Source organism: Salmo salar, chromosome ssa07 (genome assembly GCF_905237065.1).
Source record: "Salmo salar chromosome ssa07, Ssal_v3.1, whole genome shotgun sequence".
NCBI lineage: Eukaryota > Metazoa > Chordata > Actinopteri > Salmoniformes > Salmonidae > Salmo > Salmo salar.
Window position 1 is genome coordinate 24,615,906 of NC_059448.1, and position 21,124 is coordinate 24,637,029.

The window sequence follows — 21,124 nt, forward strand, 5'->3', positions numbered from 1 at the left end:
GTGAAATCTATGATCCCTTATTGATGTCACTTGTTAAATCCACTTCAATCGGTGTATATGAAGGGGAGGAGACCTGTTAAAGAAGGAATTTTAAGTCTTTGAGACACACCGGTTTGTGGGGGACGGGGGGTGCAACTCAATATTAGGAAGGTGTTCCTGATGTTTGGTATAATCTCTGTGTGTGTGTGTGTGTGTGTGTGTGTGTGTGTGTGTGTGTGTGTGTGTGTGTGTGTGTGTGTGTGTGTGTGTGTGTGTGTGTGTGTGTGTGTGGTTCTACCTATGATGTGAAATAGAAATTGGATGAATCTACACAGACTGTGGCTGTGAGACAAAGGAATTGTATTACTTTTATATTACTTTAGAATCCCCAAGGGGAAATGGATTTGTCAACGCAGCAAACACAATAGACTACTATAAAAACTCTCCCTTCTGAATGAACGCTACTTCCACTCCACCACTGCTTTGATCTCCTCCCATCAGGTCGGACATACCAGACAATAAAATGTCGCTCTGAAAGCTTCGGTAGGAGGTTCAACCCTGGGGCTGTCACTATAATGAACAATTCTATGTGCTGTGCCTTCAGAAAGTATTCATACCCCTTGCCTTACAGTGCCTTCGGAAAGTATTCAGACCCCTTGACTTTTCACATTTTGATACGTTACAGCCTTATTCTAAAATGGATTAAATATAAAAAAATCATCAGCAATCTACACACAATACCCCATAATGACAGTGAAACATGTTTTTAGAAAGTTTTGCAAATGTATAACAAATTAAAACAGAAATACCTTATTTACATAACTATTCAGACCTTTTGCTATGAGACTCAAAATTGAGCTCAGGTTCATCCTGTTTCCATTGACCATCCTTGAGATGTTTCTACAACTTGATTGGAGTCCACCTGTGGTAAATTCAATTGACTGGACATGATTTGGAAAGGCACACAGCTGTTTATATAAGGTCCCACAGTTGACAGTGCATGTAGGAGCAAAAACCAAGCCATGAGGTTGAAGGAATTGTCCATAGAGCTCCGAGACAGGATTGATCTGGGGAAGGGTACCAAAACATTTCTGCAGCATTGAAGGTCGCCAAGAACACAGTGCCCTTCGTCATTCTTAAATGGAAGAAGTTTGGAACCACTAGAGCTGACCTCCCGGCCAAACTAAGCAATTGGGGGAGGAGGGCCAAGAACCCGATGGTCACACTGACAGAGCTCCAGAGTTCCTCTATGGAGAAGAGAGAAACTTCCAGAAGGGCAACCATCTCTGCAACACTCCACCAATCAGGCCTTTATGGTAGAGTGGCCAGACAGAAGCCACTCCTCAGTAAAAGGCACATGACAGCCCGCTTGTTTGTCAAAAAGCACCTAAAGACTCTCAGACCATGAGAAACAAGATTCTCTGGCCTGAATGCCAAGCGTCACGTCTGGATTTGTCATTATGGGGTATTGTGTATAGTTTGATGAGGGATTAAAAAAAATAAATCTTTAGAATAAGGCTGTAACGTTACAAAATGTCCCGTGTGGCTCAGTTGGTAGAGCATTTTTCTAACTAGAACTTGTGTCTCCATTAGTAATACCTGTGTGTGGCATGGGGCACTGCATGCCAGCTTTGTCTGTGTGCCAGCCTTTGCCAAGTCTCCAACCATCCCTCTCCATCTCTCTCTCTCTCTCTCCTTCCTCCCCATCTCTTTCGCCAACCCTCCCATCTCTGTCACTCTCCCCCCTCTCTCCATCTCTCTTTCTCTCTCCCTCCCCCCTCCCTCCAACCGTCTACCTCTCTCCCTCCCTTTCTCCAGTCCCTCTTGTCAACAATGGTAGCTGTTCAGATCTAATGATGTCGTAGTAGTAGAGCCAGTCGGTGTTAAATATCAACCGCTCCTGTGCCTTTTAACACTCACTGACTGAAGGTTGGGATTCATTACCTGGGCAACACTATTTTGTACATTCTAAAAAGCCTCTGAGAAAAGGTCTCTTGCTCTCTTATTTTCTCTAATCATGCATATAAATATATTTCTCTAGGTGTGTTGTGTTTTGCTTGACTATAAATGTTTTGTGATTTTAGAACTTCCAGGCCCTCCCAAGGCAACCGGTGCAGATCACTAAGAAGCAATATGTTCAAGGTACAGTTAATCACACAACACACACACACATTCAAATCCGGTCTAATTATGCATTATGCACAGCCTCTCCATATGTTCAAGGTAAAATGAATCACCCCTACCACACACACACGCACGCACACAAACACACACACACACACGCTGATCTTAACTTTTTTTGTACAGGCTTCCTAATATTTTCACTCTGTCATTTAGGTTAGTATTGTGGAGTAACGACAATGTTGTTGATCCTTTCTCAGTTTTCTCCTATCACAGCCATTAAACTCTGTAAATGTTTTGAAGTCACCATTGGCCTCAATCCCTGAGCAGTTTCCTTCCTCTTCGGCAACAGTTGTTTACAGGAGATTCGTCACACTAGTCTTGCAGACATGTACATGTTCTCTCTCTTTTTATTCACCCTGGTCATTACTAGTTCTATGGTTTTCTTTCTCCCTGCCTTTGGTGATTCGTAGGTGCTAGCATCAGCACCCCCTGCCCTGCCACTCACCCATCATATCCCCAGAGCACCTACTCATCAACTCTTTCTCTCGCTCTCTCTCTAACTCTCTTTTTCTCTCTCTCTCAATTCAAGGACTTTATTGGCATGGGAAACATATGTTAACTTTGCCAATGCAAGTGAAGTAGACAATGAACAAAAGTGAAATAAACAATAACAATTAACAGTAAACATTATACAGAAGTTCCAAAAGAATAAAGATATTTCAAATGTTAAGATTTTCTACTGCCAAGTTTACGCATTCACCATTACAGTGGAACGTTTTGTCCAGGAAGTTGTCTATAAGGGATTGAATTTGTTGTTGCCTAATTGTTTTCTGGTAGGTTTCCACACTACTTTCCTTCCATCCATAGCATTTCTTAATATTATTCACTTCCTTTGGCTTTGATGCCTCATGATTGAGTATTGCTCTGTTCAAGTAGACTGATTTTGCTGTGATCTGATAAGGGTGTCAGTGGGCTGACTGAACGCTCTGAGAGACTCTGGATTGAGGTCAGTGATAAAGTAGTCTACAGTACTACTGCCAAGAGATGAGCTATAGGTGTACCTACCATAGGAGTCCTCTCCCTCTCTCTCTCTCTCTCTCTCTCTCTCTCTCTCTCTCTCTCTGTGTCTCCTCCTGCTCTCCCCCTCTCTCCTTTTTTGACCTCACTTTCTCCCTCCATCAGTCACCCAGCTCCTCTTTGAAGGTGATTGAAGCGCTAATCAGTCCTTATTAGAGGTGTTACACTGTGTTTTGTTGCCCTGTGTGTGTGTGTGTGCGTGCGTGCATGCGCTTGTGTGCGTGCGTCCGACGTGTGTGCGTGCCTGTGTGTGTGTGACGTTGATGGTGATGGTGAACAGTAGGGGATGTTTTTCTCTTTTACTCAGTCGGGGTCAGCACTTACCTGCCCAGGATAATGACGTAGTGTTAGATTTGTCCTGATGGGATTCTGATTACCTCAACCAACGACCCAGCTTCTTACCTAGCTAGTTTACTGCTAACCACGACCCAGTTTCTTACCTAGCTAGTTTACTGCTAACCATGACCCAGTTTCTTACCTAGCTAGTTTACTGCTAACCATGACCCAGTTTCTTACCTAGCTAGTTTACTGCTAACCATGACCCAGTTTCTTATCTAGCTAGTTTACTGCTAACCATGACCCAGTTTCTTACCTAGCTAGTTTACTGTTAACCATGACCCAGTTTCTTACCTAGCTAGTTTACTGCTAACCATGACCCAGTTTCTTATCTAGCTAGTTTACTGCTAACCATGACCCAGTTTCTTACCTAGCTAGTTTACTGCTAACCATGACCCAGTTTCTTATCTAGCTAGTTTACTGCTAACCATGACCCAGTTTCTTACCTAGCTAGTTTACTGCTAACCATGACCCAGTTTCTTACCTAGCTAGTTTACTGCTAACCATGACCCAGTTTCTTACCTAGCTAGTTTACTGCTAACCATGACCCAGTTTCTTACCTAGCTAGTTTACTGCTAACCATATAGTGGATAATGGACTAACTCTCCCTCTGTCTCTTTTTTTCTCTCACCTGTCTACTACATCGCTTTTCTCTCTCTCTCTTTCTCTCTCTCTCTCGCTGTCTTCTCCATCGCTCCTATATATTTCTCCTACCTCACTATTTCTCACTATATTTCCTTCTCATATTTCCATATAGAAAAAAACACTTACTTAATTATTTTTTCCTTTTTTAATTGAAGTCAGGAAATGTCCTCTAGTTAACTTCTCACACATGTTGTATTTATAGGGCTGCCACTTAATTAAAGCACTGACTGGCTGGCTGACTGGCTGGGAAACTCACCAGCACTACTCACTATAGAATGGAGAGGTGTCAAGGCTGTTATAACACATTTATAACCTGAACAGTGTTATTACATTATTCAGGGTCACTGTAGGATGGTAGCTGTTATATCTTTATAAAAGTGGAAGTTGGGGTTTATAGCTGGGTATTTTATTTTAAATTCATTTTATTTTCTTTATCCAGGATAGTCCATTCAGTAACACTTGCCACTGTTTTCCAGGGAGTCCTGGGTAATAGGATTGTACTATATTAACATGATTGGTACAGTAATATGGTAAGGTAGGATCATGGTGTCCCTCATGGCTGTGTGTTTGGTTCTTTCAGGAAAGGAAGCGGAGGTGGTGACGGTTCACCCACGGGCCATGTTCATCCCCCAGGACGGCTACACCTTCCTGGCTGCAGGTAGGCGAAGGTCACACTGGCCATATCATTCATTATTAGTGTACTTGTGTCAGCAAGTTATTCCCCATGCTTATTGTTATTATTCTCTTTTTTTATACTGCTGAAGCAAGCACTCTTTTCTTTAGGAAATGTACCTTTTCTAGTTGTTGTTTTTTAAACCCCCTTTTAGAACCAAGACACACAAAAAATATCAATTGAGTGAATGTTTCACTTTCAGGGGTTAATGTACTGTATCGTTTTCCCTTCATTTTATTTTGCTGGGCTCTAATAACTTGCCTGGGTGGGATCGAAGGATGAGGTCTATCTATCATTCTTCCCCCCCAGTACAGCTTTTCCTCATGGTCTGTGTAGAGTAGACTGAGCCATCTGAGATGTAGGCCTAGATTATACTGTATGTATGTATGTACAGTTGAAGTCAGAAGTTTACATACACGTTAGCCAAATACATTTAAACTCAGTTTTTCACAATTCCTGACATTTAATCCTAGTAAAAATTCCCTGTCTTAGGTCAGTTAGGATCACCACTTTATTTTAAGAATGTGAAATGTCAGAATAATAGTAGAGAGACTTATTTATTTCAGCTTTTATTTCTTTCCTCACATTCCAAGTGGGTCAGAAGTTTACATACACTCAATTAGAATTTTTGGATAGCATTAAACCTTTAAATTGTTTAACTTGGGTCAAATGTTTTGGGTAGCCTTCCACAAGCTTCCCACAATAAGTTTGGTGAATTTTGGCCCATTCCTCCTGACAGAGCTGGTGTAAATGAGTCAGGTTTGTAGGCCTCCTTGCTCGCACACGCTTTTTCAGTTCTGCCCACAAATTTTCTATGGGGTTGAGGTCAAGGCTTTGTGATGGCCACTCCAATACCTTGCCTTCGTTGTCCTTAAGCCATTTTGCCACAACTTTGGAAGTATGCTTGGGGTCATTGTCCATTTGGAAGACCCATTTGCGACCAAGCTTTAACTTCCTGACTGATGTCTTGAGATTTTGCTTCAATATATCCACATACTCTTCCTTCCTCATGAGTTAATCTATTTTGTGAAGTGCACCAGTCCCTCCTGCAGCAAAGCACCCCCACAACATGATGCTGCCACCCCCGTGCTTCACGGTTGGGATGGTGTTCTTCAGCTTGCAAGCCTCCCCCTTTTTCCTCCAAACATAACGATGGTCATTATGGCCAAATAGTTCTATTTTTGTTTCATCAGACCAGAGAACATTTCTCCAAAAAGTATGATTTTTGTCCCCATGTGCAATTGCAAACGGTAGTCTGTTTTTTATGGCGGTTTTGGAGCAATGGCTTCTTACTTGCTGAGCGGCCTTTCGGGTTATGTCGATATAGGACCCGTTTTACTGTGGATATAGATACTTTTGTACCTGTTTTGTCCAGCATCTTCACAAGGTCCTTTGCTGTTGTTCTGGGATTGATTTGCACTTTTAGCACCAAAGTACATTCATCTGTAGGCGACAGAATGCGTCTCCTTCCTGAGCGGTATTGTAATGGGTGCGTGATGGTGGCAGGGAAGTCAGGCACAGGAGAACGAACTTGGTATAAACGGAGTCGTTTAATAAGTGCTGACAAAACTCTGAAAACCAAAATATACAAAATAATAAAAGTGGGTACAAAACCCATCGCGCACCAGAACATAACACATACAAACAAACAATCACCGACAAGGACATGAGGGGAAACAGAGGGTTAAATACACAACATGTAATTGATGAGATTGGAACCTGGTGTGATGTAAGACAAGACAAAACCAATGAAAAATGAAAAATGGATCAGCGATGGCTAGAAGGTCGGTGACGTCGACCGCCGAACACTGCCCGAACAAGGAGAGGGACCGACTTCGGCGGAAGTCGTGACAGGTATGATGAACGTGGTACCTTCAGGCGTTTGGAAATCGCTCCCAAGGATGAACCAGATTTGTGGAGGTCTCCAAAAAAAAATTCTGAGTTCTTGGCTGATTTCTTTAAATTTTCCCATGATGTCAAGCAAAGAGGCACTGAGTTTGAAGGTAGGCCTTGAAATACATCCAGAGGTACACCTCCAATTGACTCAAATGATGTCAATTAGCCTATCAGAAGCTTCTAAAGCCATGACATCATTTTCTGGGATTTTCCAAGCTGTTTAATTTAGTGTATGTAAACTTCTGACCCAGTGGATTTGTGATACAGTGAATTACAAGAGGAATAATCTGTCTGTAAACAATTGTTGGGAAAATGACTTGTGTCATGCACAAAGTAGATGTCCTAACCGACTTGCCAAAACTATAGTTTGTTAACAAGAAATTTGTGGAGCGGTTGAAAAACAAGTTTTAATGACTCCAACCTAAGTGTATGTAAACTTCCGACTTCAACTGTATGTATGTATGTGTGTGTGTGTGGGTGTTTAGGCCAAGATGATATTACCCTTCGGAGTTATCGACTGTAGATGCTCTATCTTTGGCCATCTTATTTTAATCCTGTTGGGATCAATAGGAAGATGCTAGTTGGTAGTGATTTTATCACCAAAAAAATCTAGCTGGAGCAGACCTTGCCGAAACAACTCTATTACACACACACATGGGCAAGCACATCCAGACACAAACACACAACCCCCCATCCCACACATAGTATTCTTTGGGCTACAAATGGTCCCAGAGGGAAATGTGATCTGACGCATAAAACATTGATGGAGAGATCTTTAGAAACTCCCCTTTATCTGCCTATCATCATCAGAAACACACACACACACACACACTCACTCACTCATGCACACACACACACACACCCTTTATCAGCCTTTTATCAAAGCACACTGCAATAAACTAGCTATCTTTATACCAGCCAACCAATATTAAACCAGACAGGCCCAGCTCATCTAGCACAGTCAGGCAGACACATTTTATCATTTTATAGCCAATTTCATTCGGCTGCAGGAGGGAAATGTGATTGTTTTGTCATTTTTTATGAGAGGAGAGGGGATGATGGGGTTCCGGTGGAGAAAATTGTCCATGCCGCTGTCGAGAGTGACACTGTTGAGATAGACCAATGACTGTATATGAATGGACAAAGCCATCGATCATGTGACACCATTCATTCCTATGTGAAGACTCAGTAGTGCATTTGAAACCAAGGAAGTCGGTTAAGATGGCATCTCATGGAGACAGCATGCACAGTTCGAGCTACTCCAGAAAGAGACGTTGCAGGCTAGATCAGTGCTGCCGTTTCTCAGTATCTCAAGTTGAAGGCCGCCCGGGGTACTGCAGGCTGCCATTAGCAACTCAATTAACCTTATAACTTCTTCTGTGTGCAATTTTTTTATAATTTGTTCAAGGACATACATCTGGTGTCCTAGAAGCCAATGTGTCGGTATGTGTGTGTCTACGTTTGCAAGATGGGAGTGTTTGTGTGTCCTCGTGTGTGTGTGTGTGTGTGTGTGTGTGTGTGTGTGTGTGTGTGTGTGTGTGTGTGTGTGTGTGTGTGTGTGTGTGTGTGTGTGTGTGTGTGTGTGTGTGTGTGTGTGTGTGTGTGTGTGTGTGTGTGTGTGTGTCCTTGTGTGTGTGCCTGTGTCATTAAGCTCATCTAAAGACATCGGTAGCTCGCTAGATAGTAATTTGGCTAAAAACAATGTATTACCGCGCTGATCGTTGCTGCTCAGCGTTATCATGGCTTCAAACATCGCTGTCGGGGATGTCAAATCCAGCGTTTTTAGCTTCAGAGTGATTCGTTAGTGTTCTGCAGCTGTACCGTTTCGTAGTTAGATTTACTTTCTCCTTTAAAAAACGGAGCCAGTGACTTATGCGTGAGTATTTACAACATACGCTGTGACATCGTTGCGTGAGACCAGTCATTGAGTATGGCCATGTGTAACCCCACCCACCAGCCTACTTGGTTGGAGGTCAGTACCAGGTATCAAACGAGGCTAGATATATCCCGCTTGGTTCCAGGAATCAAGCGGGCCATGGGCAAGTGGGAATGAAGTAGGAACCGTGATATTCACAGCAAGGCACGGCCCTACAGTGGAAAAACATCATTAGAGGCTAATAGCTGAATACACTTTTGTTTTACTGTGGAGAGAGAATACAGGGTCGGCCATCGACATTCTCATCAAGCCCAGTTTGGATCCCCAGCACTAAAATCAATGTTCAATCCACTAATTGAATTACACTGAATTACAGTGTGATGTGTGTGTCAGCATTCCCCCTCTATCTCTTTCTCTCCAGTAGGTGTATGTCAGTAATGGTAATTCTCTTGAACATTCCAGCCTGACAGCAGTATGATAAGGGATAGCAAGGTGTGGTTCACACACACACACACACAACAGAGACAGGGGTCTGTCTGTCTATCTGGAGAGGAACATGCGCAAGTGTGTCATCGTCATGTGATAGGCTGCGTTTGGGAGGGAGGGGTCTTGGAGATGGGAGGTGGGGGGGGGTGTCACAGATTATAAGGGGTTAGGGGGTTCGGGGTGTTAATGGGATGGGGGTAAGGTAACTCAGGCCCCCAGGCGTCTCACAGGAGGGGCTGGCAGCCTGCCTGTCTGCCTCATCAGCCATTCTCTCTCATCTGACAACAGGACCAGGCGGGGAGGAACACTCATCTGTTCCCATCCTCTCTCTCTTGCTCTCCCTCTCTTTCTGTATCTGCCTCCTCCCCATTATTTTCTCTCTCTCCACCTCTCCCATCCCTCTCTCTCTCTCTCTCTCTCTCTCTCTCTCAACACACATGTTGTTTACAACCTCTCCCTCTATTCTCTTATCTCTCTTTGCCTTTCTGTTAAATGACATTACCGCTGACTACCTGGTTCATTATCAGCTGATTACATTGTCAGTTAATATACAAATGTTGAGCGATGATGGTAGTGAAAATGAACAGTAGTGTGGATGAGAATGATGGTGGTGTGTGTGCCAGATTTCTGCCAGGTGGAACTGCGTCTGCTGGCTCACCTCTCGTCAGACCCTGAGCTGCAGAGGATCTTCAACAACCCACAGGCCGACGTCTTCACCATGCTGGCCTCACAGTGGTGGGTCACACACACACCCCCACACACACACACACACACACACACACACACACACACACACACACACACACACACACACACAAACAGTCTCGCAGTGGGGGGTATCACAGACAAACACAGTCTCTCAAACTCTATTGACACACACACAGTCTCGCAGTTTTTAGTATCACACACACACACATACTAATATGATATTCAATCATCTCACACAGTTTTGCCTCTCGTTTCATAGTTCTATGACCTCTGATTTCCTCTCCTCCCTGCACTAGCTAGTTTCCTCCTCTCTGTCTGTCTTTTAGTTGTACTCAACAGGACTGCTTTGGGCATGCTCAGTTCACACACCACTCAGCCGTTTGGGATGAGCCTATCAACCCAGACACACACACACACACAAACACACACACACACACACACACACACACACACACACACACACACACACACACACACACAGACACACACACACTCTCATCCACAGAGCCTCATACTGTATTCCCATGTTCACACTCTCTCACACACACACACAGCCCATCAGTCTGCCCAAACCGCAGCATCACTTCAAACGCTCGCAGCCTCGTTGCCATGACTACAGCAGCAACCGGCATATGAGGCTCCTTCCTCTCTGTCAGGGCACCCCCAGGCCGGTCGCCGCAGTGATTACATGGTCGCTTTTTGAAATGTGTGTGTGCATGTTAAAAAGGGACCCTGTGGTGAGAAAAAAGGGAGACCATTAGAACTGTTAGAACCCTCTGTCAGAACACTGTTAACCCACTGATAGAACTGTTGGTACACTGATAGAACTGTTGCTATACTGATAGAACTGTTGTTACACTGATAGAACTGTTGGTACACTGATAGAACTGTTGGTACACTGATAGAACTGTTGCTATACTGATAGAAATGTTGGTACACTGATAGAACTGTTGGTACACTGATAGAACTGTTGCTATACTGATAGAACTGTTGTTACACTGATAGAACTGTTGTTACACTGATAGAACTGTTGTTACACTGATAGAACTGTTGGTACACTGATAGAACTGTTGTTACACTGATAGAACTGTTGGTACACTGATAGAACTGTTGGTACACTGATAGAACTGTTGGTACACTGATAGAACTGTTACACTGATAGAACTGTTGCTACACTGATAGAACTGTTGCTACACTGATAGAACTGTTGGCACACTGAGAACTGTTGCTCTCGACCTTCGCCTCTCCCGAGTCTGTATGGGAGTTGCAGAGATGAAACATGACCGTAACTACCAATTGGATACCATGAAATTGGGGCGAAAAAGAGGTAAAAAAAAAGAAATAAAAAAAGAACTGTTAGAACGCTGTTAGAACGCTGTTATAACTGTTAGAATGCTGTTATAACTGTTCGAACGCTGTTAGAACACTGTTAGAACACTGTTAGAACTGTTAGAACTGTTAGAATGATGTTAGAACTGTTTGAACACTGTTAGAACTGTTAGAAGGCTGTTAGGACTGTTAGAACGCTGTTAGAACTGTTAAAACTGTTAGAACGCTGTTAGAACTGTTTGAATGCTGTTAGATCTGTTAAAACGCTGTTAGAACACTGTTAGAACTGTTAGAATGCCGTTAGGACTGGTAGAACTTTTAGAATGCTGTTAGAACACTGTTAGAACTTTTAGAATGCTGTTAGAACACTGTTAGAACTGTTAGAATGCTGTTAGAACGCTGTTTGAATGCTGTTAGAACGCTGTTAGGACGCTGTTACAACTCTGTTAGAACGCTGTTAGGACGCTGTTAGAACTCTTTTAGAACGCTGTTAGAACTGTTAAAACGCTGTTAGAACACTGTTAGAATGGTTTTAGGAAACTGTTAGGACACTGTTAGAACGCTGTTAGGAAACTGTTAGGACACTGTTAGAACGCTGTTAGTAAACTGTTGGAACGCTGTTTGAATGCTGTTAGAACGCTGTTAGAACACTGTTAGAACACTGTTAGAACTGTTAGAACGCTCTTAGAATGCTGTTAGAATGCTGTTAGAACTGTTAGAACGCTGTTAGAACTGTTAGAACGCTGTTTGAATGCTGTTGGAACGCTGTTAGGACGCTGTTAGGACGCTGTTAGAACGCTGTTAGGACGCTGTTAGAACTGTTAAAACGATGTTAGAACTGTTAGAACGCTGTTAGGACACTGTTAGAACTGTTAGAACGCTGGTTGAACGCTGTTAGAACACTGTTAGAACTGTTAGAATGCTGTTAGAACACTGTTAGAACGTTGTTAGAACACTGTTAGGACACTGTTAGAACTGTTAGAATGCTGGTTGAATGCTGTTAGAACACTGTTAGAATGCTGTTAGAACTGTTAGAACGCTGTTTGAACTGTTAGAACGCTGTTAGAACACTGTTAGAACGCTGTTTGAACTGTTAGAACACTGTTAGGACACTGTTAGGACTGTTAGAACGCTGGTTGAACACTGTTAGAACACTGTTAGAACACTGTTAGAATGCTGTTAGAACACTATTAGAACGCTGTTAGAACACTGTTAGAACTGTTAGAACGCTCTTAGAATGCTGTTAGAATGCTGTTTAAACTGTTAGAACGCTGTTAGAACGCTGTTAGAACTGTTAGAACACTGTTAGAACACTGTTAGAACTGTTAGAACGATGTTAGAACACTGATAGAATGCTGTTAGAACACTGTTAGAACACTGATAGAATGCTGTTAGAACACTGTTAGAACACTGTTAGAACGCTGTTTGAACTGTTAGAACACTGTTAGAACGCTGTTTGAACTGTTAGAACACTGTTAGAACGCTGTTTGAACTGATAGAACGCTGTTAGAACGCTGTTAGAATACTGTTAGAACTGTTAGAATGCTGTTAGAACTGTTAAAACGATGTTAGAACGTTGTTAAAACGCTGTTAGGACACTGTTAGAACTGTTAGAATGCTGTTAGAATGCTGTTTGAACGCTGTTAGAACGCTGTTTGAACTTTTAGAACACTGTTAGAACGCTGTTAGAACTGTTAGAACGCTGCTAGAATGCTGTTAGAACGCTGTTGGAACGCTGTTAGAACGCTGTTGGAACACTGTTAGAATACTGTTTGAACTGTTAGAACACTGTTAGAACGCTGTTAGAACTGTTAGAACGCTGTTAGAACTGTTAGAACGCTGCTAGAATGCTGTTAGAACGCTGTTAGAACGCTGCTAGAATGCTGTTAGAACGCTGTTAGGACACTGTTAGAACGCTGTTAGAACACTGTTCGAACTGTTAGAATGCTGTTAGAACACTGTTAGAATGTTTTTAGAATGCTGTTAGAACACTGTTAGAACTGTTAGAACGCTGTTTGAACTGTTAGAACGCTGTTAGAATACTGTTAGAACTGTTAAAACACTCTTAGAATGCTGTTGGAACGCTGTTAGAACTGTTAGGACGCTGTTACAACTCTGTTAGAACGCTGTTAGGACGCTGTTAGAACTCTGTTAGAACGCTGTTAGAACTGTTAAAACGATGTTAGAACTGTTAAAACGATGTTAGAACTGTTAGAATGCTGTTAGACCACTGTTAGAATGTTGTTAGAACGCTGTTAGAACACTGTTAGAACACTGTTAGAACGCTGTTTGAACTGTTAGAACACTGTTAGAACGCTGTTAGGACACTGTTAGAACACTGTTAGAACGCTGTTAGAACACTGATAGAATGCTGTTAGAACACTGTTAGAACGCTGTTAGAACGCTGTTTGAACTGTTAGAACGCTGTTAGAACACTGTTAGAACACAGTTTGAACTGTTGTGACACTGTTAGTACTGTTAGAACGCTGTTAGAACGCTGTTAGAACGCTGTTAGAACGCTGTTGGAATGCTGTTAGAACGCTGTTAGAATGCTGTTAGAACTGTTAAAACGATGTTAGAACGCTGTTAGGACACTGTTAGGACACTGTTAGAATGCTGTTAGGACACTGTTAGAACGCTATTAGAACGCTGTTCGAACTGTTAGAACACTGTTAGAACGCTGCTAGAATGCTGTTAGAATGCTGTTAGAACTCTGTTAGAACGCTGTTAGAACTGTTAGAACTGTTAGAACGCTGCTAGAATGCTGTTAGAACGCTGTTAGAACACTGTTAGAACGCTGTTAGAACTGTTAGAACGCTGCTAGAACGCTGTTAGAACGCTGTTAGAACTGTTAGAATGCTGTTAGAACGCTGTTAGGACACTGTTAGAACTGTTAGAACGCTGTTAGGACACTGTTAGAACGCTGTTAGGACATTGTTAGAACGCTGTTAGAACACTGTTAGAACACTGTTAGAACACTGTTAGAATGTTTTTAGAATGCTGTTAGAACACTGTTAGAACACTGTTAGAACTGTTAGAACTCTGTTTGAACTGTTAGAACGCTGTTAGAACACTGTTAGAACACTGTTTGAACTGTTAGAACACTGTTAGAATGCTGTTAGGACACTGTTAGAACTGTTAGAACGCTGGTTGAAAGCTGTTAGAACACTGTTAGAACTGTTAGAACGCTGTTAGAACACTGTTAGAATGCTGTTAGAACACTGTTAGAATGCTGTTTAAACTGTTAGAATGCTGTTGGAATGCTGTTTGAACTGTTAGAACACTGTTAGAACGCTGTTAGAACGCTGTGAGAACACTGTTAGAACGCTGTTTGAACTGTTAGAACACTGTTAGAACGCTGTTAGGACACTGTTAGAACTGTTAGAACGATGTTAGAACACTGTTAGAATGCTGTTAGAACACTGTTAGAATGCTGTTAGAACGCTGTTAGAACGCTGTTAGAACTGTTAAAACGCTGTTTCAACTGTTAGAACGCTGTTAGAACTGTTAGAATGCTGTTAGAACACTGTTAGGACACTGTTAGAACTGTTAAAACGATGTTAGAACTGTTAGAACGCTGTTAGAATGTTTTTAGAATGCTGTTAGAACTCTGTTTGAACTGTTAGAACTCTGTTTGAACTGTTAGAACGCAGTTAGAACACTGTTAGAACACTGTTTGAACTGTTAGAACACTGTTAGAACGCTGTTAGGACACTGTTAGAACTGTTAGAACGCTGGTTGAACGCTGTTAGAACACTGTTAGAACTGTTAGAACGCTGTTAGAACACTGTTAGAATGCTGTTAGAACACTGTTAGAATGCTGTTTAAACTGTTAGAACGCTGTTGGAACGCTGTTTGAACTGTTAGAACGCTGTGAAAACACTGTTAGAACGCTGTTTGAACTGTTAGAGCACTGTTAGAACGCTGTTAGGACACTGTTAGAACTGTTAGAACGATGTTAGAACACTGTTAGAATGCTGTTAGAACACTGTTAGAACGCTGTTAGAACGCTGTTAGAACTGTTAAAACGCTGTTTGAACTGTTAGAACACTGTTAGAACTGTTAGAATGCTGTTTGAACTGTTAGAACGCTGTTAGAACACTGTTAGAACTGTTAGAATGCTGTTAGAATGCTGTTAGAACACTGTTAGAATGCTGTTAGAACTGTTAAAACGATTTTAGAACGTTGTTAGAATGCTGTTAGGACACTGTTAGGACACTGTTAGAATGCTGTTTGAACTGTTAGAACACTGTTAGAATGCTGTTAGAACTGTTAGAACGCTGCTAGAATGCTGTTAGAACGCTGTTAGAATGCTGTTAGAACTGTTAGAACGCTGTTAGAACGCTGTTAGAACTGTTTGAACTATGTTAGAACTCTGTTAGAACTGTTAATAACACTGTTAGAACACTGTTAGAATGCTGTTAGAACTCTGTTAGAACACTGTTAGAACACTGTTAGAACTGTTAGAACGCTGTTAGAACTGTTACAACGCTGTTTGAACTGTTAGAACACTGTTAGAACTGTTAGGACACTGTTAGAACGCTGCTAGAATGCTGTTAGAACACTGTTAGAACTGTTAGAACGCTGTTTGAACTGTTAGAATGCTGTTAGAACACTGTTAGAACGCTGTTAGAACTCTGTTAGAACACTGTTAGAACACTGTTAGAACTATTAGAACGCTGTTAGAACTGTTACAACGCTGTTTGAACTGTTAGAACACTGTTAGAACTGTTAGGACACTGTTAGAACGCTGCTAGAACGCTGTTAGAATGCTGTTTGAACACTGTTATAACTGTTTGAACACTGTTAGAACGCTGTTAGAACTGTTAATAACACTGTTAGAACACTGTTAGAACGGTTTGAAAGCTGTTTGAACACTGTTTGAACACTATTAGAACTGTTAGAACACTATTAGACTGCTGTCTAGAATAGATAAATACTCTGTCCACCAGGTGGTGCTGAGCACTTTTAATTTGTCTTTAGCCCCAACCATCTGACTCCACAATTTGACAGCTCTGCGTGCGTGCGTGTGTGCGTGAAAGAGAGTGAGAGGGCTGGAGGTACTACAGATAAAACGGTTTGAAAGTCTGTCCCTGAGGCTACCGGCAATGAAACTGTGAGAGAGAAATAACAGGTAGAGATGGAGAGAACAGAGAGAGAGAAAACAAAGAGGGCGAGAGGACATATATAGAGAAAGATAAACCAGAGAGAGAGGGAATAACAGAGAGAGAGAGAGAGAGTGTTGAAGCTTATCATGCCGATAATCAGAGTATGTGTGTGTGTGTGTGTCCATGTGTGTGTGCATGTCTCTGTGCATCTGTGTGTGAGTATGTTCTGTGATGTGATGTTACAGTCCCTTGTCAGGCCCTTTGGGACTCTCACTTTGCAGACAGTTGCACTCCAGTAGGACTTCCTTACATAACATCTCTCTCTCTCTTTCTCCCCACCCCCTCTCTCTTCCCCTACTCTCTCTCTTCCTTCTCTCTCTGTCTCTCTAGGAAGGGTGTGAGTGAAGGAGAAGTGAGTTCAGAGGATAGAGAGCATGCCAAGCGTATCGTCTACTCTGTGGTGTATGGAGCAGGTGAGAAGAACTACCCACATGACTCAGTTAGTTAGCCACATCACTTCAGTCGCCCTTAACCAGGGAAAGAGAGAGAGTGGGAGAGGAAGAAAGAGAGAGAGAGTGGAAGAGGAAGAAAGAGAGAGCGAGAGAGTGGGAGAGGAAGAGAGAGAGAGAGTGGGAGAGGAAGAAAGAGAGTGGGAGAGGAAGAACGAGAGAGGGAGAGAGAGAGAGTGGGAGAGAAAGAAAGGGAGAGATTGGGAGAGGAAGAAAGAGAGAGGGCAAGAGAGTGGGAGAGGAAGAGAGAGAGAGAGAGTGGGAGAGGAAGAAAGAGAGAGGGAGAGAGAGTGGGAGAGGAAGAGAGAGAGTGGGAGAGGAATAAAAAGAGAGAGTGAGAGAGGAGGAAAGAGAGAGAGAGTGTAAAAGGAAGAGAGAGTGGGAAAGGAAGAGAGAGAGTGAGAGAGGAAGAAAGAGAGAGAGAGAGAGATGGGGAGGAAGAAAGAGATAGAGAGAGAGAGTAGTGGCATGGATAGTAGGGTGATGGTAATGATAGCAGTTTAATGATGGTGGTGGTAGTAGTAATGATGATGGTAGTTGTAGTACTGATCTATTGGTGAAGATGACAGTTATTTAGTTATAAGTTAGTTATAGTTTCATTTCCCATGTTTAGCTTTTTATATTTATTACATTTCTACTATATTGTTGTTATTTTTGTATTTAATTTTGTATTATTATTTACTACCATTTTATATAATTCTTTGTTATTGTTAATAATTTTATTACAATGTATATTGTATACATTGTTGCCTTGGCAATATTGACACAATGTTTTTAATGCCAATAAAGCAGCTTGAATTTTAATTTGAGAGTGGGAGTGGAAGAAAGAGAGAGAATGGGGGAGGAAAAAACAGAGAGGGAGCAAGAATGTAGAAAGGGCCCATGTGGCCTAAGTATGCCTTCTTCATTTGTGGCCCGTTTAATACTCACTCACTCGCACACACAACACAACACAACACATTTCCCTGCTGTAGCCAATGGAAACTATTTCAAAACGTTGGCCCAGTGACCATAGATTTCTAACGTGGAGGGAATGTGTATCATAAAAGTGTAATGTGTGTGAGTGTGTGTGTCTGTGTGTGTAAGACTATTCTGTATCTGGGTCACTTTGCATTGTCTGTTATGTATTTCTAGCCTGTTGATTAACAGCTTGTTATATGAGTGTTGTTGTTTGTGTGAGACTGAGTCACACACTTTGCTGCTGTATCTGGACCTCACTGTTGGCTCACACTCATCAAGAGGCTCACACACACACACACACAGCCTTGTACAACTAACCTTGTGGGGACACACGATTCAGTCCCATTCAAAATCAAATTGTCCCCAACCTTTACCCGTAAACCTTAACTTAACCTTAAACCTAACCCTAGCTCCTAACCCCAACTCTAAACCTAATTCTAACTCTAACACTAATTCTAACCTTAACCCTAAACCCCCGAGAAATCGCATTTGACCTTATGTGGACTAATAAAATGTCCCCAGTTGGTAAAATGTTTGTAAGTTTACTATTCTTGTGAGTATAGTTAAACACGTCCACACACACACACACACACACACACACACACACACACACACACACACACACACACACACACACACACACGTGTGCGTAGCAGTAAGGGAGCCTTCAGGCTGTGCTGTCAGGCAGGCAGTAGTAGAGGATTGGGAGACGTTGAGAGGTTGTGATGGCTGGCAGTGGTCTGGCAATGGTTTTGTGTGTGTGTGTGTGTGTGTGTGTGTGTGTGTGTGTGTGTGTGTGTGTGTGTGTGTGTGTGTGTGTGTGTGTGTGTGTGTGTGTGTGTGTGTGTGTGTGTGTGAGAGAGAGAGTCGACAAGCCTCTCCCGTCCGCAGTTCAGCGATCAGACGAGTGCAGTATTATTGCCCGGGAACCACCACTCAGACTCACGCACACACACATACATTAGACACACACACAGTTACAGCTCTGACATGTATGGGTGTTTGTCTTTTCACAGATGAGTGCGTTCAGTGACAAAGGGACTTTGATGGAGTATTCTTTGGTCTTTCAATGACATGTGGTGTTATGGCTCTGTGTGTGTGTGCATGCGTGCGTGTGCATGGTAGAGAGGGAAGGAAGCCTCACGGCTGATTTGAATGTTTTTAATAGCATAAGACGTGATACATTGTGTATCTGTCGTCAATGAGGATAAGAGGAGCTGAGAAAGGAGGAGAAAGACACAGGGAGGAAAGGAGAGGGGGTTAGTGGAGTAAGGGAGAGCATTCGTTTTCAGCGTAGACAGCCTTCCTAGTGGCTCGTCTCCTTGGTTACGGAATACTAAAAGGAAGCTTTCTCCTGGAGACAATAATCAGGCAGAGAGAGAAGAGGAGGGGGGAGGGGTGGTATTGGCCATGGAGACAGACACACACAAATGGGTCAGAAGAGAAAGAGGCCAAGTGTTGACTGTTGCACTCTGGGAGAGGGACAGAGGGAAAGAGAGAGGAAGAAAGAGAGGAGAGAAAAAGAGACTGAATTGGAAAAGAGGTGTGGGAGAGAGGAAGAAAGAAAGAGGAGAGAGAGAGATGGATGTGGAGGAGAGAGAGAGATGGATGTGGAGGAGAGAGATAGAGAGATGTGGAGGAGAAGGAGAGAGAGAGATGTGAGTGAGCAGTAACGAGGCTAGAGGGTCACACAGGACTGACCTCATTCAGCTGGTATGTGGTGCCTCTCACACACACACACACACACACACACACACACAACTCCGTTGTAGACTTCCTCACACACACACACACACACACACACACACACACACACACACACACTGCCTTCTTGCACCCCTTACTCACCCTGTGGCAGCCGGTTGCCTTCGCTCACTCCCTACAATAATCCTTCTCCTCACTCACACACACACACACATCTCCAGTGGTAAACTGTTATCAGGTGAAGGTTCAAAAATGCTAATCACACCCCTTTAGTATGTCATTTCTAGCCTGGTCATATGGTGTGTCTAAATCCAGTGTTACTCATTTTAAATTCATTGGATTTCATTTCTACCAACTGAGGTACTCAAAGCGCTTCACATAGTAGGGGGAAACTCACCTCGTCCACCACCAATGTGTGGATGAGGCGGCCACACTTCAGCTATCAGGTGGAGAGGTGAGGAGTGATATATGCCAATTAGGAAGGAGGGGGATGATTAGGTGGCCATGATGGAATGGGGCCAGGTTGGGAATTTAGCCGCGATATCGAGGTTAACGCCCCTACTCTTACGATAAGTCAGGATACCCGTTTAAGGTCCCATCCGAAAGACAGCACCCTAAGGGCAATTTCCCCTTCACTGCCCTAGGGCATTGGGATCTCCTTAGACCAGAGGGAGTTCCCCCTACTGGCCCTCCAACACTGCTTCCAGCAACATCTGGTCTCCCATCCAGGTAGCTACCCTGCTTAGGTTCAGAAGCAAGCCAGCAATAGGATGCAGGGTGGTATGCTGCTGAAGGGAACTAACATTAGATTTGAGCATTTGTGGCCTCCATTTACCTAAAATGTATCATTGGTGTTCCCACTCCTACTGGCGGTACAATGTTATCATAGTGGTAAAAATGATTTAAAGTCATTGAGCTACCATATTACAGATGTAGGATCTTAATTTGAGCCAGTTTGCTACAGCAGGAAAATAATCCTGAAGCAACAGGAAATGTGAATGATCAAGTCAGAAATGTCAGAGTGGAAATTACAAAATTCAGAAGCCTTTTGAAGTGGAGACATTTTCTTTTATACAGCCAAATCTCTATTTTTTATGCAAATGGCATCCTACAGGATGGTCCAGACACCTTTTTTGTGATTTCATTTGTTTTTGAGAAAATCAGCACTGTGTCAATTACCTCTATCTCGGACTCGCCTGTACACACACACACACACACACACACACACACACACACACACACACACACACACACAATCCATACTGCACAGATACATACTGACACTCACACAGAGGTATATGATTTTCACAAACAGACCAACTCCATCTCTCTGTGTGACATAGAGCCGCCGTCCCCCCAAAACACACTCACACTATCCCTGCATGTTCACACTCTCTCCCTGTGTCTCCCCGGGTGTGTGTGCGTGTAGAGGGCACGGGGGGCACGTCCACCCAGGCAGGGGCCCCAGACTGGCACAGATTTGGGGCTTAGCGCCTGTCTCCGCTGGGCCAACTGCCCCCTCCTGCTACACCATCCCTGGCGCTCCCTCTGTCTGGCAGAACATTATTCATCACCAGCCGCGCGTTAACCCACAGAACACAGACACACACAGTGCCACGGAACACACACGCTGCGAATAAACACACTGTGAACACACAAACACAGTGCTGCAGAACACAGACACACACGCAGTCTGTGAACACAAATATACACA

General features: G+C 43.0%; 1 protein-coding gene across 1 annotated transcript in view; it reads left to right on the forward strand.

Annotated features, from left to right (window-relative positions):
- The window catches only part of LOC106608808 (polymerase (DNA directed) nu), a 69,147-nt gene that overhangs the window by 33,418 nt on the left and 14,605 nt on the right, over positions 1–21,124 (forward strand). Inside the window, exons 10-13 of the mRNA XM_014206966.2 lie at positions 2,064–2,121; positions 4,742–4,819; positions 9,716–9,827; positions 16,628–16,710. Coding sequence (XP_014062441.2) covers positions 2,064–2,121; positions 4,742–4,819; positions 9,716–9,827; positions 16,628–16,710 — 331 coding nt within the window. The remainder of the gene's footprint in view (positions 1–2,063; positions 2,122–4,741; positions 4,820–9,715; positions 9,828–16,627; positions 16,711–21,124) is intronic.